We start from the raw sequence: 20,813 nt of genomic DNA on the forward strand, positions 1-20,813 counted from the left end.
GAATTTTGCTGAATTTGTTTATTAGTTATAATAGTTTGTGTGTGTGCATGTGTATGTGTGTGAAGTCTTTAGGGTTTTCTACACATAAGATAAGCCATCCATGAACAGAGATTGTACTTCCCCCTTTCCAGTTTGGATGCCTTTTATTTGTTTTTCTTGCTTAATACTCTAGCTAAGACTTTCAGTAGAAGTGGTAAAAGCAAACATCCTTGTCTTATTACTGTCTTTAGAGAAAATAAATGCTTTCAGCCTTTCACCACTGAGAATGATGTTGGCTGTGGGCTTTTCTATATGACCTTCATTAGGTTAAAATAGTTTCTTCTATTCCTAAATTGTTGAGTTCACCTTTGTAAATTAGAGGACTCGTTCTTTATTCTCATTCTTCCCCTCTTTCCTTCTTTCTGTAACCACCGCCCCCAGCAGCATCCCCTTCCCCCACATAGCTAATAGTCTAATCTAGAAAACATTTCTTAAAAAGGGAACTTGCCCTGAGGAGCTCCCTTTAATCAATTATTCTTCTTTCAGTTGTTGTTTTACAAAGATTCTGAAGTTTTCTACATTTATATTCTGCTGTACTATCACTACGATCTACCTTTTTGTTTCTAGCTAGAGCCTCTTACTTTCCACTTTATGCCTCACAAATTGCCGGTACAATATACCACTCTGACATATAATTTATGTGAAAAATATTCAGTGTAACCCTATTAATTCAGATTTTTACTAAATAAAATTAAAAATTTTTGATTTTTTTTCTATTATTCAAATCACACCTGATCCTAGGCAAAATGTGAAGTAGGTTCGGTTTCTCTCTTGACAACTCCACCTCCATGCTCATGTCTTCGGGCTCACTCTCTCTCCTCCTCCTTCTCCTCCTCCTCCTCCTCCTCTTCCTCCTCCTCCTACTTCTTCCTCTCTCTCTCTCTCTCTCTCTCTAACACAGTCATAGAGTACTTACTAAAAGCCAGAAACCAAAGTGTTTTATCTCCATTAATTTATTTAAAAGTATCCTATGAGACATGTGCTATTACTGTAGTTTTATTGTTAATGTTTAAAAGTAACCCAAAGTCAACAGATACACTTTCTCTCTACTCAAGCAGTTTTTAGAAATGACTTATTGCTGCCTTTTTTAAAAAAACAGGAATCTTTCCTATAACCCAATCCAGAAACTTCAACCAAACCAATTTGATTCTCTTGTCAGTCTCAAGTCTCTGTAAGTATATGCTCATGGGGATGTTTTATGATGAAATTGTTATGTGTCTACTAATAACTAATAAATTATATAAAATAAGATCCATGAATCTTTTAATTCAGAGGTTTTGTTCCCAGCATATTAGTTAAGCTCCACAAAAACATGTAAAATGAGTGTTTGCCGGACTATAAACATATTAACTATTAGCTTTATCTTATGTATTTGTAAACTAAAAGTTAGATAATGATGAATCATTTTGTTTTTTTTTATAATCACCCTGAGCTTACATTGGATTGGTTGCTTTGATCCTCTGAAGGCATCTATGCATACACATTTCTCCATTGGCACTGGATTTTTAGAAATTTATATATGAATCTTTATCTCAAGATAGAATATTCTAGATAATGTAAATCATTACTTGCACCACAAAAAAAAAGGGGGTATTATGTTAGGATCTGAGAAGTACCTTAAAAGATAAGCTTTGCTTCAGTTAATTTGTGTTCCCTCAGTAAAATGACATTTTATTAGGGAAAAACTAAAAATTATTAGAAAATTTTCAAAAATGTAATACTCCTCTGCTGTTTCAATATTTTCTAAAAGATAATGCTTGTTCATTTATTCCCCAAATATTGAGTAATTACTATGCACAAAGCATTGTGCCATGATCTATGAGCATCAAAAAACTTCAAATAAGGGAGATAGATACAGAAAAAAATGTGTATAACTAGTAGAATCAGAAAGGAATTGGGAAAGTTCCTGTAGGACAGGCTGAGTATGAATGTTTGGTTCAGAGTATATGTAACTAACAGCATTGTATTAAATTGTCCTTCACAGAAACTCATTTTATTGTACCCTGTATAACATGTTATTTTGATAACTAATTTGATATTTTAGCAGCCTAGAAGGAATTGAAATTTCAAATATCCAACAAAGGATGTTCAGACCTCTTATGAATCTCTCTTACATGTAAGCAGATGTTCTTCTTGTTCTTTTCTACCTCAAGGAGCTAGAGAATTTGTTCCTGAAACCTGGAAGATGCTTAATAAATAGTGGTGGTGGTAACACAATAACAACTTCTGGTTATCCAGGTAGTGTTTTTATCAACAAGGGAGTTCTCTCTATTGATGAAAGAACACACTCAATGAATATGTACCAAAACCGAGTGTGAGATAGGCATGCTGGCAAGAAGTTACAGAACACACAACTCCTGTAATAGAAAAGCCATGGAAACACAGAGCAGAAAGCACGTTAACTCTCTTCCCCTGAGGCTTAAAAAGCAAGATCAGCCACAGCAACAACAGGAGGCATGCAACAGTGCATTTACATTGAACACAAAACACCCAGGAAAGCTTTCCGTGATGGAGTCTCTTGATCACATGCTAACAGTTTATTTATATTCTAAGACATGTATAACACTTGGGTATTCATTATGCCTATTTGCTGCTCTCACCCACATGTTCTTTTACAATAAAATCAAGTTTAATTCTCATGAACTTGATTTTATTGTTCATGAGAATTAAACTTGATTTTATTGTAAAAGTTCATGAGAATTAAACTTGATTTAAAGCTAAAAGCTCTAAAATTTAAAGTTTAAAGCTTCAGTATTCCTAATGTTTTACATTCCTCTAAGTCTCACATTAAGACATTTTATTTACAGTGAGAAAATGTAGAATATAAATATTAATGGATAGCGAGACTAAATTAATTTACAATCTTATTTTTACCTTCTCTTTGCACATCAGCTATTTTAAGAAATTCCAGTACTGTGGATATGCACCACATGTTCGCAGCTGTAAACCAAACACTGATGGAATCTCATCTCTAGAGAATCTCTTGGCAAACATCATTCAGAGAGTGTTCGTCTGGGTTGTGTCTATAGTTACATGCTTGGGAAACATCTTTGTCATTTGTATGCGACCTTTTATCAGGTCTGAGAACAAGCTGCATGCCATGTCAATCATATCTCTCTGCTGTGAGTATTTCCTGATTGAAGAGGAATTATAGTTTCAAAATATACAAAAGCATTGTCATTAGAAAAATAAGTAAATAGGGGTAGAATTATGAGATTTTAAAATATTCTCCTTTTTGCTCTTCTATTGCTTTCTTATTCACTGCAATGATAACAAAATTAGTGATGAGAAAGAAAGTTTTAAAACAAGAAAACTCAATCACCTTACACAAATTAACGAAGCTCTCATTCATTACCTTTGTCTCATAAAGACATTCTCATTCATTCAAGTTTTCTTCTCTGGAGGCATAACACGTTATTAAAGCTTGTAAAATCTTTTACTACGAATAAAACCTTTCATGCTAACATTTTTATATCCAGGGCTGTATTTACTTATTTTTTGTTTGAAATATATGCAACAGGTTGTTGTTTTTCTGGTCTTTGAGCTGCTAGAATCTTTTGCAGTCATAATTTAAAATATCTAAAGAAAATATTTTTAGTTCATCTGAATAAAATTTTAAGTTTTTGAAATGTGATTGCATAGGTATTATGTTAAATGAGGACTACAAAGAAAAATAAGCAAGAAACTAGTCAGGGTGTTTACAATGCAGTTTAAGTGGCCTATAATTTATTTATAGTCACTCAGTCAAGCATCAATCATTTTATGTGTTGGCCTATGTGTTACCCCCAGCCTCGTTCAAAGTCTAATGTCTAATTTTTTTTCATTGCAAACTACATAAGAAACAGAACTCAGAATTTATTTACTACTCTGTACACAATATTGTTAGTTACAAAATTTTGAGGACTCTCAATTTCCCTGGTGAACACTAGAATGTAACTTCAGTATTTAAGGATGAGGATCAGCCTTATGATTTATACAGTGATGTGATTTTAGAAACCTGTGTGGATTTCTTGTACAGTAAAAAAAAAAAACTCACCTACTTTCAGATATGTAATGTTTGCTTAAACAAGTAAGGTGTCACATTGACAGCTGATTTAGGGAATGGGAAAGCCTAAAATGAGACAGAGAAAGATATAAAAGTGGGAACTGAGAATCAGAGAGAACAAGCTTTCTTAGGCCAGCTCTGGGTAAATAATTGAAGCCTCCTAAAATTGTACTGACTGCAAAGCACGTTGTACTTATTCATGTCTCCTAAATTATGGACCTCAAAATTCAGACTCAGTACTCTATTACAGCAACTTCTGAATTATTTTCTCTGGGATTTTGGATGATGTCTTCAGCTTGTTAAGCTGAGAGGATTTCAGTGGAAGAGGTGAACCAATAATAACATCCCCGTCTTGGTCCCTAACCCAATGCTTGACATAATTGCATTTTATCCATTTTTTCAACACTTCTAGGTGATGGGCTAGAATGAAAAACAAGACACAAGATCCCTGCTGTCATAGACTTACATGTTTAAGGAGAACAGAGAAATGATTACTTTTTAGCTATAAAGGACACTATAAGAGTGGTTATCTGAGAGTTGATGAAGAGGTCCTTACCCATAAACGAATTCTTAGAATAAAAATTAGCTCCCCCCAAGACAAAAGAAACTTGGTTGTTTTTTGCTAAAATATTGGATATATTATATATGTAAAATATTATATATACCAAAATATTAATGCTTATTGATAATTCCAGTATACCTATTTTTCTAAGTTTGTGAAATTTACTGATCCCTATAGGTGCTGACTGCCTAATGGGAATATATTTACTTGTGATTGGAGCCTTTGACCTAAAGTTTCGTGGAGAATACAGTAAGCATGCACAACTGTGGATAGAGAGTTTTCATTGTCAGCTTATGGGATCTTTGGCCATTCTGTCTACAGAAGTTTCAGTATTACTTTTAACATTTCTGACATTGGAGAAATATATCTATATCGTGTATCCTTTTAGATATTTAAGACCTAGAAAATGCAGAACAATTACAGTACTGATTCTCATTTGGATTATTGGGATTATAGTGGCTTTTGTTCCTCTGAGCAATAAGGAATATTTCAAAAACTACTATGGCACCAATGGAGTATGTTTCCCTCTTCATTCAGAAGATACAGAAAGTATTGGAGCCCAGATTTATTCAGTGGCAATTTTTCTTGGTAAGAAATTCTGTATTATGAGCTCTTTCATACAAATGTTACAATAAATCAAAACATGAACCTCAATGCTTACAAATTTTTTATTTCAGGTCTTCTAACCAGTTTTTCTCATTGACAATGGGGATGAATTCTATCAGAATCCCCTAAAAGATTTTTTTAAATTTCCTTTTACCATATAAATTCCAACATGATGCACCTTAAAAAAAAAAACAAGACACTAAACACTTGTATTTTAAGTCTTTGCCTTTATTATATGAACAAATCCAAAGTAGCCAGAGAAGTCTTTGGCTTTAGTAGACATACAAGTAAGTGTTTTCTCCTGGAAATGTTTTTTCACAATATAACATAATTATTTTTTAAAATACTAAATTCATAGGCCCAAGATATTCACTGAATCACTATGATCTCATTTTAATATGCCATTTCAAAATTAAACATTTCATCTTTCCTCATTACTTAAACAATACTTCAAATTTTTAAAAATTCATGATCTCTGTGTACCCTGCTAATTCTTATGGACAAAAAGCATGTCACGGTTTTTTTATCTTCTCTTTAATAATATCAGCTAAGGGTATGTTTTCTTTTTGTTTTTTGAAAGAATGTTTCTATACATTAATAATAATCTTTGTGTTCTAAATAGGTATTAACTTGGCGGCATTTGTTATCATAGTTTTTTCCTATGGAAGCATGTTTTACAGCGTTCATCAAAGCACCATAACATCAACTGAAATACGGAATCAAGTTAAAAAAGAGATAATTCTTGCCAAACGGTTTTTCTTTATTGTGTTTACTGATGCATTATGCTGGATACCCATTTTTGTACTGAAATTCCTTTCATTGCTTCAGGTAGAAATACCAGGTACAACTTTTTCTTCTTTCTGTAAAGAAATAATGTATGTTTTTACAGTGCTCCTATAAGAAAGAAAGTTTAGATTCTTAACACTAACTCATTTCAAGAATTGTAAGTGAGAGTTATATGTACTTCAGGTTCCCTTCATCAATAAAATGTTTACTGGAAGCTGTTCAGTTCTTTCCATAAGTGTCTAAAATCATAATTACTATTGGAACAAAGAAACAATGACTCAAGTAAATTACACACACTGTGTTGAAATTCTGGTAATCCCATGCTTAAGATGACCAGAAGGAACATAGGTCAAACTGATTGTTAAATAACCATTTATTTCAGAAGAAACTTTTTTCCTGGAATACAGAGCAATTCAAAGAACATTACCCCTAGAGTATGAGGAATGATAGAAGAAAACGCAGTTACTCAGACATTCATACACCCACGTTCATAGCAGCATCATTCACAATAGCCAAAAGGTGGTAACAATCCAGGGTTCACCAATGGATGAATGAACAAAATGTGTCACATTTGCAAAATGTAATACCCAGACTTATAAAGGAAGGAAATTCTGATACATGCTACAGCATGGATGGACATTGAAAACATTATGCTAAGTGAAATAGCCAGTCATAAAAGGACAAATATGGTCTGATTCCACTTTTAGGAAGCAACTAGAGAAGTCAAATAATAGAGACAGGAAATTTGTAAATGGTATTGTTAAGCATTGGAAGGAGAAGGGGATAGGGAGTTATTAGGTACAGAGTTTCATTTTGTCAAGATGAAAAAGTTCTGGAGATGCATGATGGTGATGTTTGCACAATAATTTGAAACGTACTTAATACATTTAAAAATGATTAAAATGGTAAATTTTATGTTATATGTACTTTGCCACAATTTTAGAAATGTATAAAATCCTGCATAGTGCAAGGTGCATTCATATTTTTAAAAATTTAAAAACATAAATTTTTAATTTTGTCTTATCCCGTGATTGGTAGTGATAGCATCTTATATTTTATAAGCAATGAAGAAAGATAGCATTAATTAAATTTTAATAAAAATCTAAGTTGCAATCATATACAGTGATTTTCTAAGATAAGGTTAGTCAAAGATGTTTTAATTAAAATAAATATTACAGCTAATGAGAAGCCTAGAAATACATACCTATTTTTTAAAAACAAATAAAATAGTTGAAAAGAAATTTGTGAAAGATGAATATACATTCTGAGCAATAGTTATATATAAACCAGCTAGTAATTAAAATATTTCAGAGGTATGGTTCCATACTAAACAACAGTTCACCTAAGGGAAAATATTTCCACCTAATGGGATAATTTTCTGAAGTATTTGAGAAAAGCTATTTAGCAACATACCCTGACTTTTTGAAGCACCAGAATGCCCCTCAAATACTGGCCCCCTGGAAAGACATCCTGGGAACACACATACACTTGGTACTTAATTATGGGACATCAAATGGAAAAAACAGAGACTCAAAAGGGGCCTAGGGTAGAAACAAGGAAAAGGGGTTTCTATAGCTTTCAAACATCCGTAAGTACGAAAACTATTTCATTTTTCCCTTCCAGGTACCATAACCTCTTGGGTAGTGATTTTTATTTTGCCCATCAACAGTGCTTTGAACCCAATTCTTTACACTCTGACCACAAGACCATTCAAAGAAATGATCCACCAGTTTTGGAATAACTACAGACAAAGAAGATCGACCAACAGCAAAGGAAGTCGGAAAACATATGCTCCATCAGTCATCTGGGTAGAAATGTGGCCGCTGCAGGAGATGCCACCTAAGTTCATGAAGCCAGCTCTTTTCAGAGACCCCTATGAATTGTCACTAATTTCTCAATCAACTAGACTCAACTCCTGTTCATAGCTGACTCTGAACTCTATTGGGGAGCTTCAGAATGGATTAGCATAAAATGAATGCCACAAAATTAATATATATTAATGGCTAAGATAAATTAGGGGAATAAATTATATTGATAATGTGTACATACAAGCACATATTTTGCATAAGAAATTTAAGAGAGATCTACTTCAAAAAGATTCATTCATTCTTTTCGCATTTCTTGAGTATCCCCCATGTGCATGGCACTGCAGTAAACTCCTGGAAGTAGACAGTATAGAACCTTCTGAATGTTCAATGTTAAATTGTGTTTACAGAATATACAAAGTCCATCGGTGGCTCTCAGATTAAAGTAGAGCTTTGTCTGCCATGTATATCAGCAAACCTAAAAATCACAGTTTCAAATAAGGGGTTAAACTTTTGGAACAGTCAATTTAAGTGCATCAGAGAAAATATCTGATTGTTTGCAAAATACAGATATTCTGTTTTAAGAATTCATCTTAACTGTCTCAAGTCTTTGTATGCTTGAGAACCAGTATAATGTATTTATTGCTATGACTCAATATAAACTCAAAACAGTACTTCTCTGCCACTTCCTGCCCAATTTTCTTTTTGCTTTGAGAACGTATGGGATTGGAAAAGGAGAGTGAAAGTGTTGCTAAGGAGTGAGTCAGAAAAGCTAAGATGAGGATAGACATTTAGATCAATGGAATAGAAACTGAGAGTCCAGAAATAATATCCTCACATTTACAGTCAATTAATTTTCAACAAAAATGCCAAGACAATCAAATGAAGAAAAAAGTCTTTCAATGATGCTGGGATAAGTCCCATACAAAAGAATGAAGTTTGGCCCCTACCTTACACCATATATAAAAATTAACTCAGCATAAATTAACAACCTAAATATAAAACATAAGACTCTTAGAAGAAAACATGACTAAGTCTTCAAGACCTTGGACTTGGCAGCTGATCCTTAGATAAGACAACAAAAACATAAGGAACAAAAGGAGAAAATAAATTTCATCTAAATTAAAAACTTTTATCAAAGGACATTATCAAAAAAGTTTTTAAAAAACCTACAAAATGAAAGAAAATATTTAGAAATCATATATCTGAGGGAATTGAAATATCTAAAATATTTAAAGAACTGTAACTCAACAAAAAAGACAAGGAGCTCAATTTAAAAATGGGCAAAGGACTTGGAAATTTCTCCAGAGAAGATATACAAATGGCCAATAACCACATGAAAAGATGCTCAACGTCACTATTAGGGAAATGTAAATCAAAACTACAATGAGATAACACATCACATCTACTAAGAGGGTTCTAATTAAAAAAATTACATGCTGGCAAGGATACGGAGATTGAAACTCCTTCCACATTTCTGGTTTGAGTGTGAAATGATATAGCCACTGTAGAAAACAGGTTAGTGGTTCCTCAAAAGCTTATCACAGAATTACAGTATGATCTGGCCATTTCAGTCCTGGGTATGAACCCAGGAGATGAAAACTGGACTCAGATATTTGCATGGAAATACTCACTACCAAAGTGCCTATCAACTGATGGATAAAATGTAGAATATATATGCAATTATTAGTTAGCTATAAAAAGGAATTAAGTTCTGACACATGCTACATGATGAATGTGAAATAGGACAAAAAAGGAAAAATACTGTATGCTTCCCTTTACATGAAATATATAGAATAAGCAAATTCATAGAGACAGAAATATTAGCGTTTTTGGCGGAGGGAGTGTTGGAAGGGTAATGCCTAAGAAATGGAGAGTATCTTTTTAGGCAAAGAAAAAGTTCTCAAATTGATTATGGTGATGGATAGACAACTCTGCAGTTATAATAAAAACCATACAGTTTAGATTGGTGAATTTTATGGTTCATAAATTGTATCTCAATACAGGAGGTCAAAGGAAAAAAAGAGCTAGAATGCACACATTCAGGAACTTCAGGAAGTCAAGGTCTCTACACATGTTTGCTCTAAAGAGAAAGTAGTTATCAAGAGATGGATTTACCTTCTGTTTTGCGCAGCCAAACAGATCATTCTTTTTTGCTAGTTATTCTACTGGTCTCTGAGCTATTGTATTTCATGCTTTCATAATCTGAAAGCTTTAAAAAAATAAAATATTTTCAGGTGGTTTTAAATATATCAAAAATGTTTGAACACAAAAAATACTGGAATCAAAAAATATTTGAGTATAGAATTGTATAGATTTCTTTTGAAAATAAATCACCTGAAATATAATTCTATTAAAAATATGGATTGCTTTGAGTTCTTTCTGTTCCTTCTTGGAATGGTTCCAATTAGTTTTCTACATAAGAAATGTGATATACTTTCAAGAAAAATCAGAGCAGAAAGCTGTTTTTTTTAAAGTTTTATTTATTTCTAGAGAGAGGGGAGAGAAAAAGAAACATTGTTTGGTTGCCTCTCACACGCCCTGCACTGGGCTCACACCCAGGCATGTGCCCTGAGTAGGAAACAAACCCACAACCTTCCAGTTCACAGGCCAACACCCAATCCACTGAGCCTCACCAGCCAGGGCAAAAAACTTCAGTTCTGCTTGTAATAATTCAATTCTCTAACTACTTAGACTGTAATTTTTAAAAAGCTAACAAAAGTAAAAATACATTTATTTTCAAAGGGTATATTAGGATTATTTATTAAAGAAGTATTACTACTAAAATAATGGAGTATCTAGAAAAGAACAAAAGTGATAATTATGAAGACAGAATAGATAAAATGTATTCCTACAAAAATTATGATTGTGACCTATCTAAGGGTCTTAGAAATTCTGCAAATTTACAAAATACTCAAATATTTCTGAAATTACCTTTTAGCTTCTAAAATATTTTCAAATGCTTTTCTGGAAGCCATTTGGTTTCCTGTCTATTCATTTCACTCACTCTTCCATCTTTCCACTTCTCCAAATAAAAGTAACCTCCATACAAACATAAATCTGAAGAAAATATAGCCAAATGCTAACATTTATTAAATATGCATGGTGGAAATGCACTGTGTCCTTTAAATCACTCACCTTTCTTGTTATGTTTGAAATACTTAAATAAAACACTTTAGAGTAATGGACCCAAAGAAACAGAAATAAAATTTGCTTTTAACAAGTTTATTTTTACATTTGAAAATTTCAATTTTCATGACATAAAAATATTTTTCTATTATCAGAATACGTAACTGTATGGTACAGGTACATACTATATATGTTATTTTTTGTTGTTGTTTTTTAAGATTTTATTTATTTACTTTTAGAGAGAAGGGAAGAAAGAGGGTGAGAAACATCAATGTGTGAGAGCTACATCTATCAGTTGCATCTCGCATTTCCCCACCTGAGGACCTGGCCCATAACCCAGACATGTGCCCTGACTGGGAATTGAACAAGAAAGCTTCTGGTTCTCAGGCTGGTGCTCAATCACCTGAGCCACACCAGCCAGGGCAATGTGTGTTATCTTTAACTTAAAAAAATTAATCAGGAACTATGACTTAATATGCTACACAAAACTATTCTTTGCCCATCCATTCGTCCCCTTTCATAGCCACATTGTGGAGCTGTAGAATGTAGTCCTGTACATGTCTCCATATCTACAAAGAATTAAGATGCCACATCAAAGATGTCCAGAGTTATACAGTAGAAAATTAATTGGCTTAATCATTGACACATGACACAAACCGCTAGAGAGAGAGAGACAAAGACAGAGAAAGCAACATAAGATACAGAACAAGTAAAATAGAACACAGTCAATAAAGGCAAATAATATGGAAATAATGGCATCATTTAAATTTTTGCATTAAAAACAGAGTAACTTCTTTAAAAATGTTATATTTAGAGTTTAGAATTATTACTTACAAAGCTCCAAAAGCAACAGTACATAGCTATTATTGTGATAAGGCACTTTACAGACAGCAATCAAAGACCTAACAACTTGGAATGCAAAAAATATTATCTGTAGATGCAGTTAACCTTAGAAATAAAAAGGGAAAAAATATGCATTCTTTCTATACAAGCTTGTATTTTCTTAAGTAAAAGTCTTTTTAAAAAGTATAATAGAAGGGCAAAAAATATTTATCATATACTGTAAAAAGCTGTCATCAGTTAAAGTTCAAATCCCTGTAAATATTTGACTCAAATATTTTTTAGGAAAACAATTATAACCTTCATGCTAAAAACAGAAGAAAAAAATAGATTTTAATTATGTTGTCAACTCTTTTATCCAACAAACTTAAGAGTGATTATGTGACACTTTTCTAGGTGCTGGGAATGTGGAATTAAGATACAGTGGTTGGTTCTAGAGAACTTAGCCTAATGGAGCTGAATCTAACATTATTCTTCCTTGGTCCATAAAATGAAGCTCAACTTCAAACTTGATTACTCTTGGCATCTTCTTGCAAATCAAAAAGAATAGTGTTCTACCTAGTTTGCTACTGGTAACAATGTGGTATTATTATCTACTGCTGAAATTAACTGTCATAAAAGATTCTATAAAAGTTTAGACAGAATATATTGAAGGTAAACAAAGACTAGCCAGCATCAAAAACATCCGTAATCTGCTTTCACAAAAGTGAAGAAAACAAGAAAAATTCCACTTTAAGTATACTTAAAGTATTTTAAGTATACTGGCGATTTTACTATACCTATGGTACATGTGCAAATATCATAAATGAGGAAGCAAGAGTTATTCCACAGCCAAATCAGTTGTCAGGCTTCAAAGAATCATAGCCTTCTTTCAAGAGGTCCCGCCATCTTTTAAGAAAACGTGCATTTTCTGTACATTTGAAGGCAAGCTCCTCCACTTGAGCTGATACTGCAGATGTGGCTTCAAGAAGTTTGGTTAATGAAAATGCTGCCTGAAATTGAAAAATAAAAAGTCAAACAATAGGAGTTTATTCATTAAATCCACATCTCATTTTATAGTCTAAAAATAGCTTAAAACCTTAAATCCAATGCTAAAGTTATTTTCTTTAAAAGTAAAAATATCTTCAAACTAAAACACCAGCTCTTTCAGGGAAACTAAAAAGTTCTTTAATATGAAGTAAGCTGGAAAGATACCCTTTACGTATGAGACATGGTAAGTCAGTTGTTGCTTTTTTAATTAGAAAATACAGTGGAGTGTCATTTAGCTCAACGAGGTGACTTAGACCCCTTGACACAAAGTAGAAGTATCTGAAGGACTCACAAACAACTTACTGATATTTGGGTAACAAAGGCATTGCTCACTCTTCTTAGGTGTGAACGCTTTAGACTATGAAAACAGATAGACCAAAGAACAGATACTTAGCTGACAAATGAAATCAACATAATAAAAAAAGAGGGAGAAAATACCGAACTCTTGTGGGGAAACTCACTTCTTAAATGAAATGTTTTCTTCTATGATCTAAAATAACACTGTTCCTAGATAACACATCTGACCTCATTCTACATATTCACTTGAAACCAGTCTGGTTCAGCAAAAATAGAAGCTGTATCAACACTTTGTACATTTTTGAAAAAAACAAATATTTGATCCACGAGATAGTCAAGTTCATTCCCCAGTTTCCAATTTATTCCACAAAGTTCTCCCAGGAAGATTATACCCTAAATACCTCATTCACTTGACCCACTCAAGAGTCCTTAAATGCTGAAACAGTGCCTTCCCCCCCCCCCCAGCCCCGCCTTCTCCGATGGTGTTGGAGTTAGAGTTGCAGCTGGTGCGCGCGCCTGCGCGTGTTATTTTCTGGAAATTCGAGATTCAACAGAAACCAACAGACCACTCATTCAAGGAATCAGAGCGTGGGATCTTGGACTAAACCGTTAAAGAAACCTATATGGGCTCCATGGGGGGGAACTAACCCCTCCAAACTCGGTCCAGCGAAAAGACAGCCTAAGACAGACATTAGCATTGTCAGCTGGCTCAGGGCAGGTGGCCAACTAGAACAGCGGGCTCTTAAGTCCCACGGAGAGAAAAATCACAGCCTAATCCCAAGCGCCCACAGACAAGGCGGGGAGGATAATAGGGCAGGCAGAGGTAGCATACGTCCTTGCAGCAGAGCTGCGTGGTTTCGGGTTACAAGGATGATTGAAACCAGAAGGCGAGGCAAAAAGACTGAAGACGGGCAGGTGAAGGAATAACCTCTAATTCCTCAACACTAAATCTAAAGGTGGAATCCTCAAGGGGCTGAAGGACGAGATGCGCCATGCTGGGTGTACAGGTTCACAGTTCCCCCCTCTCTGGCCCCGTCACGGTCCGTCTTCCAACAGGCTCCCGTGGGGACGCGGCCCCGGGACCTGTCGGGCGACACTCACGTCTCCGATCTGTAACTCCACTTCCTCCAGTGGGTCCACCGTTTGGCCGCTGCTCCTGCTCGGAACTGGCCAATCCAAACTCACTGGAACGCCGGGGGAAGATGTTGAAGATGCATCTGAAGACGAGGAAGACAAGGAAGTCGGCGGGGGCTGCGAAGAAACCCGTACCTCCTCTTGGTCTGCCATGGAGAAGGGCTGGGACAGCCGAATCCGAAGTTGGCACTACCGACACCGTCTTTCAACCGCTCGCGCCCTAAGCCCAGAAGCCCCGCCTCCTCCCACCCCAAATCCTGCCCAGTCTCCTTGTGGACGTCTGCCCAATACCGCGACCATGGTTTATTTTTTCGGGACAGCCAATCAGATGTCAGTCAAGTCACCTTGGACAGCTCACTGCTCCTGCGCAAAGCTCCATACAGGCTTAGAAGACTCATCTGCAAAAAACTGCAACTCCCAGGATGCCATACGCGTCGTTGCGCGTTGAACTATGGGACTTTTGAGCCTGTAGCACAGACTCAATCCACAACCTGAAGCCGCGAGCCACATAGGGACTTGGAGTCCCTTTTCCTCTCCTTTCGAGTACGTAACCTGGAAGCCTCGGCTGGCCATTGCGTCAGGAGTGGCGCCGGCGCAGAGCGAGAAAGAGGCGTGACCGCCGTGAAACCAAAGCGATCCGCTGAGCGGAGAGACAAAGTTCAGCAGAAGGGTTGGTGCTTCCGGGCAGGTAATGGCGCCCCCTGAGGCCTAGAGGACCACCGCCTGCGGCGAGCCACTGACAGTCTTCCTTCTGCTGTGTCCGACGCGAGTTCCGATTACAGTGAAAATGTTGGTGCCGCTAGCCAAGCTGTCCTGCCCGGGTGAGAGGGAATTTCGGGAGGGGAATAAGTGGAGAGAGGTCGAGTAGTTAGGGAAAACTGACAGGGTCACACCTGGGGACTGTAGACAGCTCTCTCCTCCCAGTTCTTTCCCGTCGGCTTTTTCAAGCTAATCTGGGACAAAGGTCACGTTGTCTGCGCCAGGTGGTGGACCCTAGGTTCCTCCAGAGTTTGTCCCAGTCGGAAGAATTGACAACTAGGCTAAAGGTCATGAGCAGAGGAAGCTTATCAAAATGGTCCCCCTGTGTACTCCTGAACTGAATCGTCCAAAAGTCTGGTCCTGACCCTATCCCAAAGCTCAGGTGTTATTTCTTGCATTGTTGGAAATAGATAAAATATTTGCACAGGTTTTTCTCATTCGTCTTGACCTGAGTTGCGTCCTTGTCGCCATCCTAGACTATTTTCAAGAATTTGAAGTCTGATCTGTCACATCATGATTAACATTCATATTCTAAGTCACCGAATTATATCTAAAGCCAGGAACTTTCTACGTTGTCTAACATTAACTCCAGGGGCTTATCGTGTTATGGGTGCTCCTAGAACATCACGATGACTCGTGAAAATACTACGTTACCTCTCCTTTCACTTAAAAGAAAAAAAAATAAAGTAAAATGATGCAGTTGGATGGTGTGGATGGTATTTTGTTTTGTTTTACTTAAAAACAGAAAATTTTTAAATTGCAAGAAAAATTTCACAACAGGATCTTGGATTCTCTTACAACTGGTTTAATTTTATTTTAGTTTATTTAAGTTGATTTTTGGATATTGAATAAAGAAATATACATACTGCAAATTCAAGGATGTTCCTATGTAAATTTCATTAAAGTGGAATTTTGTCAAATTTGGCCATCGTATATTAAATAAGTAAAATTTTGTTTAAAGTCCCTGTTTCTCATGTATGCATTAACACACCTAATGTGCAGATATATCTATATATACACACATACATATTTTTGAAATATCAAAGTCAGATGCCGTCTGTCCTACTGCCTAATTTAGTTGAAGTCATTCTTGAGCCAAGTTCTGACAAAATTCCACCAAAGTTACCATTTCCAATTTCCCTGGACGCTTAAACCATTGCCATTTTCATAGCCTAGTGTCACTACTACTGGCAACAAAGAGATGGGCACAAAGGCACTGTCCATGTGACTTTGATAGGGTGATGTTATGAACTCAGTGGACTTTTGACTTCACTTCTCTAGTAAAATTCAGCCAAGGTGCCTAAGTGTACACATCTTTAAAGTGAAATAACAAATTTGTTTTCAGAAAAGGAGTAAAGGTCATGACTTTTTTTAATTCCCTGATAACATAAGATGTTCAGCAAATATGCTTATTTTCCATCTGTATATCTTTATTTCTTTGGTGAGTTGTCAGTTCAGATCTTTTGCCCATTTTTTGAGTTGTTTTCTTTTTGAATTTTATGAGTTCTTTGGGTATTTTGGATGCCAGCCCTTTATAAACTATGTGTTTTGCAGGTATTTTATTCCACTCCATGAATTATCTTTTCTTTCTGTCAGGTTTGTCTTTTAATGCTTCTGATTTATAACTCTAGCTTGTCTTTACACAGAAAATGACAGTTAAAAAAAAAGCATTAATCTATTTTGTAATACCATGATTGAATCATAAGTGAGTGTGCTAATGTAAAAAGGACTGTCTGATATTCAATCAACAATATTTATACCTGTAAGTATAGGCCAAGACTGAGATTTATTACACAACAAGGAAAAGACAATTATTTAAGGTCTATGCTATCTAGTGATACAGAAAACTAAGCAAGACATTTATGTGTATATCACTTTTCGGTAGAGATGTTTAAATTCTTCGTTAAATGATTTAATTATTTTTGAAATTTTTACCATAACCTTTCCAAAACCAAGATTCTAAAAAAATTACTAGTATTTTCCCCATAATCTTTTGTATGTGACCCTAAATGTTCTTTTTTATAACACTTTTATTGAGATGTATTACGTGTCATACAGTTAACACCGTCTAAAGTATACAGTCCAGTGGTTTAGTATATTCAGAGTTGTGCAACCACTATCACAGTCCATTTTAGGACATTTTCTTCACCCTGAATAGAAACACCATACCATTAGCAGTTACTCCCAACCCCTCCAGTACCGTACAACAAGTAATCAACTTTCTGTCTCTGTAAATTAGTCTTTTCTGGATTTTTCATATGTAGGGACTCATAATAAGTGGCTTCTTTCACTTAGCATATTGTTTTTAAGGTTCATCCATGTCGTAGCATGTATCACTACTTAATTTCTTTTTATTGCTGAATGATATTCCATTGTATAGCTATATCGCTTTTTATTTATCAGCTCACTAAAGTACATTTGAGTTGTTTTCACTTTTTGGCTGTTACGAATAATACAGCTATCAATATTTGTATAAAGTTTTTGTGTAGACATATGTTTTTATTTATTTTAGGTATATAGTTACGAGTGAGTCACATGGGAACTCTATGTTTAATATTTTGAGGAGCCGTCAGACTGTTTTCCAAAGTGGCTGCACCATTTACAATTCCTACCAGCAGTGCATAAGGGTTCCAATTTCTTCACGTGTTCGTTATCACTTGTTATTATCTGCCATATTGATTGTAACTACCCTAGTGGCTATAAAGTGGTATGTTATTATGGTTTTTATTTGTATTTCCCTGATAGTTAATGATGTTGAGCATCTTTTCATTTGATTATTAGCCATTTGTAGATCTCCTTTGGAGAAATGTCTATTTAGATCCTTTGTCTGATTTTAATTGTTTTTTTTAATTATTAAAAGTGAGTTCTTTAGATATGCTATATATAAGTCCCTTATCAGCTTTATTATTTGCAAATATTTTCTCCCATTTCATGAACTATCTCTATTTTCTTGATGGTATCCTTTAAAACACAAAAGACTTTACCTTTGATGAAGTATGGCTCATCTATTTTCTGTTTTGTTGATTCTGCTTTTGGTGTCATAGCTAAGAAACCATTGTTCCAAGGTCACAAAAATGTACACCCGTGTGTTATTTTTTCTCTTTTTTTCTTTTTTTTATTGTTCAAATACATTTGTGTACATTTTCCCACCACCACTTTCCCCTGCCCCACCTATCCCCCTCCCACCTTCAATCCTTCCCCATTTTGGCTTTGTCCTATTTTATTAATTTTGTAGTTTTAGCTTTTATATTTAAGTCTTTGATCCTTTTTCAGTTAACTTTGTATCATAATCTTTATTTTTTCATTTTTATTTTGAAATAATTTTAGATTTGCAGAAGAATGGAAAAGATAGCACAGAATTTCCATATACCCTTTGCTCAGATCAACTTCTTAGATAACTATAGTATAATTATCAAAACTAAGAAATTAACATTGATACTATACTATTAACTACAGATTTTATTCAGATTTCCTTTTTCTGTTCCAGGATCCAATCCAGGGCACCACATTGCTCTTAGTTGTCATATCTCCTTAGTCTACTTGAGTGTGATAGTTTCTCTGTCTTTTCTTGTCTCTCTTGACCCTTACACTATCCATATAGACTGGCCAGGCATTCTGTGGACTGACCCTCAGTCGGAGTTTGTCATGAGTTCTCATAATTAGACTGAGGTTATAGATTTGGTGGAAGTATATCACAGAGAAGAAGAGTCCTTCTCATCTAATCATATCAGGAGTATGTGACACCAGTATGTCTTATTGCTGGCAATATTAAACTTCATCACTTATTTAAAGCATCTGCCATATTTCTCCACTGAAAGGTTAATCTTCTTTTTCCATACTCTACTAGTTGGAAGTGAGTCACTAAATGTAGCCCACATTCAAAAGCAGGAGAAGTCAAATAATTTGTTGATATATCGCCATTATATTGTCTTTTATACCTTGAGTTTCTCTGTTAAAATCATTGAGCAAGTGTAATTAATTTTTGATATGAGGAAAGAGGTATGCTTTTTTTGAAATGACTTTTCTGCCTATGTCTGCACCATTTAATGAATAACCATCTCCCTGATGTGAAATGGCATTTTTGCCATACACCAAATCCTTATGTTATTGTTTCTAAACTCTTTATTCTGTTTCTTTGATTATTCTGTTCCTTGTCCAGTGACAGACTTTTAATTATTATAGTTCCAAATATAAGTTTTTATATCTCAGGGCTAGTCCCAAAAGAGGAGTTTTTGTCCATTTTTTATGATGGGAAGGATTATCGAGGAGAAGAATGCCAGAGAAGAGAGTCAGAAACTGGAAACATGGAGGAGAGGAGGGTATCAAGTAGAGGAATGTTGCTAGGAAGATGAAAGGGATAAGCCTCCTCATCCAAGTGGAAGGATTAATCTAAGCAAGCAGAAAAGACATCTGTTGTATTATAACCTGAGAGAATGAGCAAAGGATGGACGTAAATACAGCTTATATTAGAGGTTGTTGGCAAGCAATTGAGAAAGTTCCTACTTCATTGCTTCTGTCTTTCTATGAGGTTTGATGTGCTAGGTTATCTGCTCCAGGTAAAGAGGAAGGCGATGGAGTTGTAGATTTAAGGACAGCAGTTTAATGAACATTCTTAACTTTATTTGCTAACTCAGATTTTATTCTCTCTCTCTCTCTCTCTCTCTCTCTCTCTCAAAAAATACTGCCATATTTGAGAGTCAACCTAATAAGAAAAGCTGATCATAAAACTCAGCTTGCCCATATTGTCCCAACATAATCATTAATACTGCCCCTTATTACTCTCGAAAGTATCTAGTTTGAATTATAAATTACATGGTCATCCTATTTATAGGTTAAGCTTGACATGAGCTAAACTGAATAAATTAGTTTATTAGATACTTTTAAAATATTGTAATTTGAAAACATTACTTTATGAGAAAAAGCTAACTGAATTGTTCATCTAGGAAAGAATACAGTCTATTTCAGTTCATGTCCCAACTAACAACTGGGCAGCATAGGCCTAACTACTCACCGAATGCCTGCAGTTTTGATATGGTCAGAATATAAACAAGTTTCCAAATATAAGGCATCCTGTGTAATAAAATTTTAGATCATGAAGTTCAGGATCATCTGTGATTCTTCACTTTTCAGATGAGGAAACAAATTAAGTGATTTGTTTAGGTCTTCGGGCTAAAAAATAGAAAACTAACCTGAAACCAGTCCTGATCCCCAATCCTAGATTTTTTTTTAATATTTATTCAGTCAATTCTGAGGAAAACTAATTGAAAAAATAATAATAATCTTCATTTTTTTGTGTGCAGCTTATCAGTGCTTTCATGCCTTAAAAATTAAGAAAAATTATCTACCTCTATGTGCCAGAAGATGGGCTTCAACCTCTGTTGTACCTCGAATTACTACCCACTATACCATTTATCCCCGGGATAAGGACAAACGATGGGAAGGTAAGTAATAATCTGTGTAAAATTGTTGGAACTTTATAGGTACTCTCATTTCGTAAGGAGAAAAATGATAGGGAAAAATGATAGAAAATAAAAGAGAAATATTTTTCATAATAGTAAAATATTATGAAAAGGGAAATATTTTTCATAATGTAAAATCATCTAATATAGATTTATAAAAGCTATTATAATATTAATTTAGAAGGAGAAATATTTGCTAAATTTATAACAGTAATAAATCTCAAAGCCAAAAGTTAGTTTATGGAAGCTAAAATAAGGCATGCACTGGAACAGAAGAGAACTAATAAAATAATAAACCTAGTGGCATTTCTCATGCAAGGCAG

At 34.9% G+C, this 20,813-nt stretch overlaps 3 protein-coding genes across 5 annotated transcripts in view; 2 read left to right on the forward strand and 1 right to left on the reverse strand.

The window, feature by feature from the left end:
• The window catches only part of RXFP1 (relaxin family peptide receptor 1), a 30,278-nt gene extending 22,315 nt beyond the window's left edge, over window positions 1-7,963 (forward strand). The window contains exons 9-14 of the mRNA XM_054575980.1: window positions 1,139-1,210; window positions 2,084-2,155; window positions 2,932-3,161; window positions 4,824-5,234; window positions 5,875-6,093; window positions 7,662-7,963. Coding sequence (XP_054431955.1) covers window positions 1,139-1,210; window positions 2,084-2,155; window positions 2,932-3,161; window positions 4,824-5,234; window positions 5,875-6,093; window positions 7,662-7,963 — 1,306 coding nt within the window. The remainder of the gene's footprint in view (window positions 1-1,138; window positions 1,211-2,083; window positions 2,156-2,931; window positions 3,162-4,823; window positions 5,235-5,874; window positions 6,094-7,661) is intronic.
• CUNH4orf46 (chromosome unknown C4orf46 homolog) lies at window positions 6,075-14,607 on the reverse strand. Of its 2 annotated transcripts, XR_008529359.1 has the most exons (3): window positions 14,240-14,607; window positions 12,592-12,804; window positions 6,075-6,112 (listed from the first exon to the last, which is right to left on the reverse strand). XR_008529359.1 is itself a non-coding variant. In XM_054576093.1 (2 exons), the coding sequence occupies exons 1-2, from the start codon at window positions 14,423-14,425 to the stop codon at window positions 12,649-12,651; spliced, it is 342 nt and encodes a 113-aa protein (XP_054432068.1). In that variant the 5' UTR covers window positions 14,426-14,607; the 3' UTR covers window positions 12,018-12,648. The 2 variants fall into 2 exon arrangements, 1 of the variants encoding a protein (XP_054432068.1); XM_054576093.1 differs by lacking the exon at window positions 6,075-6,112 and having other exon boundaries at window positions 12,018-12,804.
• A 147-nt stretch (window positions 14,608-14,754) lies between these two features.
• Window positions 14,755-20,813, forward strand: part of ETFDH (electron transfer flavoprotein dehydrogenase) — a 30,446-nt gene continuing 24,387 nt past the window's right edge. For both annotated transcript variants that reach the window (XM_054576090.1, XM_054576089.1), the window contains exons 1-2: window positions 14,755-15,093; window positions 20,332-20,472. In XM_054576090.1, coding sequence (XP_054432065.1) covers window positions 15,060-15,093; window positions 20,332-20,472 — 175 coding nt within the window. In that variant the 5' untranslated portion in view covers window positions 14,755-15,059. The remainder of the gene's footprint in view (window positions 15,094-20,331; window positions 20,473-20,813) is intronic.

The sequence above is a fragment of the Pteronotus mesoamericanus genome, unplaced genomic scaffold (assembly GCF_021234165.1).
Source record: "Pteronotus mesoamericanus isolate MK-2021 breed Mesoamerican mustached bat unplaced genomic scaffold, CSHL_Meso_final contig_32, whole genome shotgun sequence".
NCBI lineage: Eukaryota > Metazoa > Chordata > Mammalia > Chiroptera > Mormoopidae > Pteronotus > Pteronotus mesoamericanus.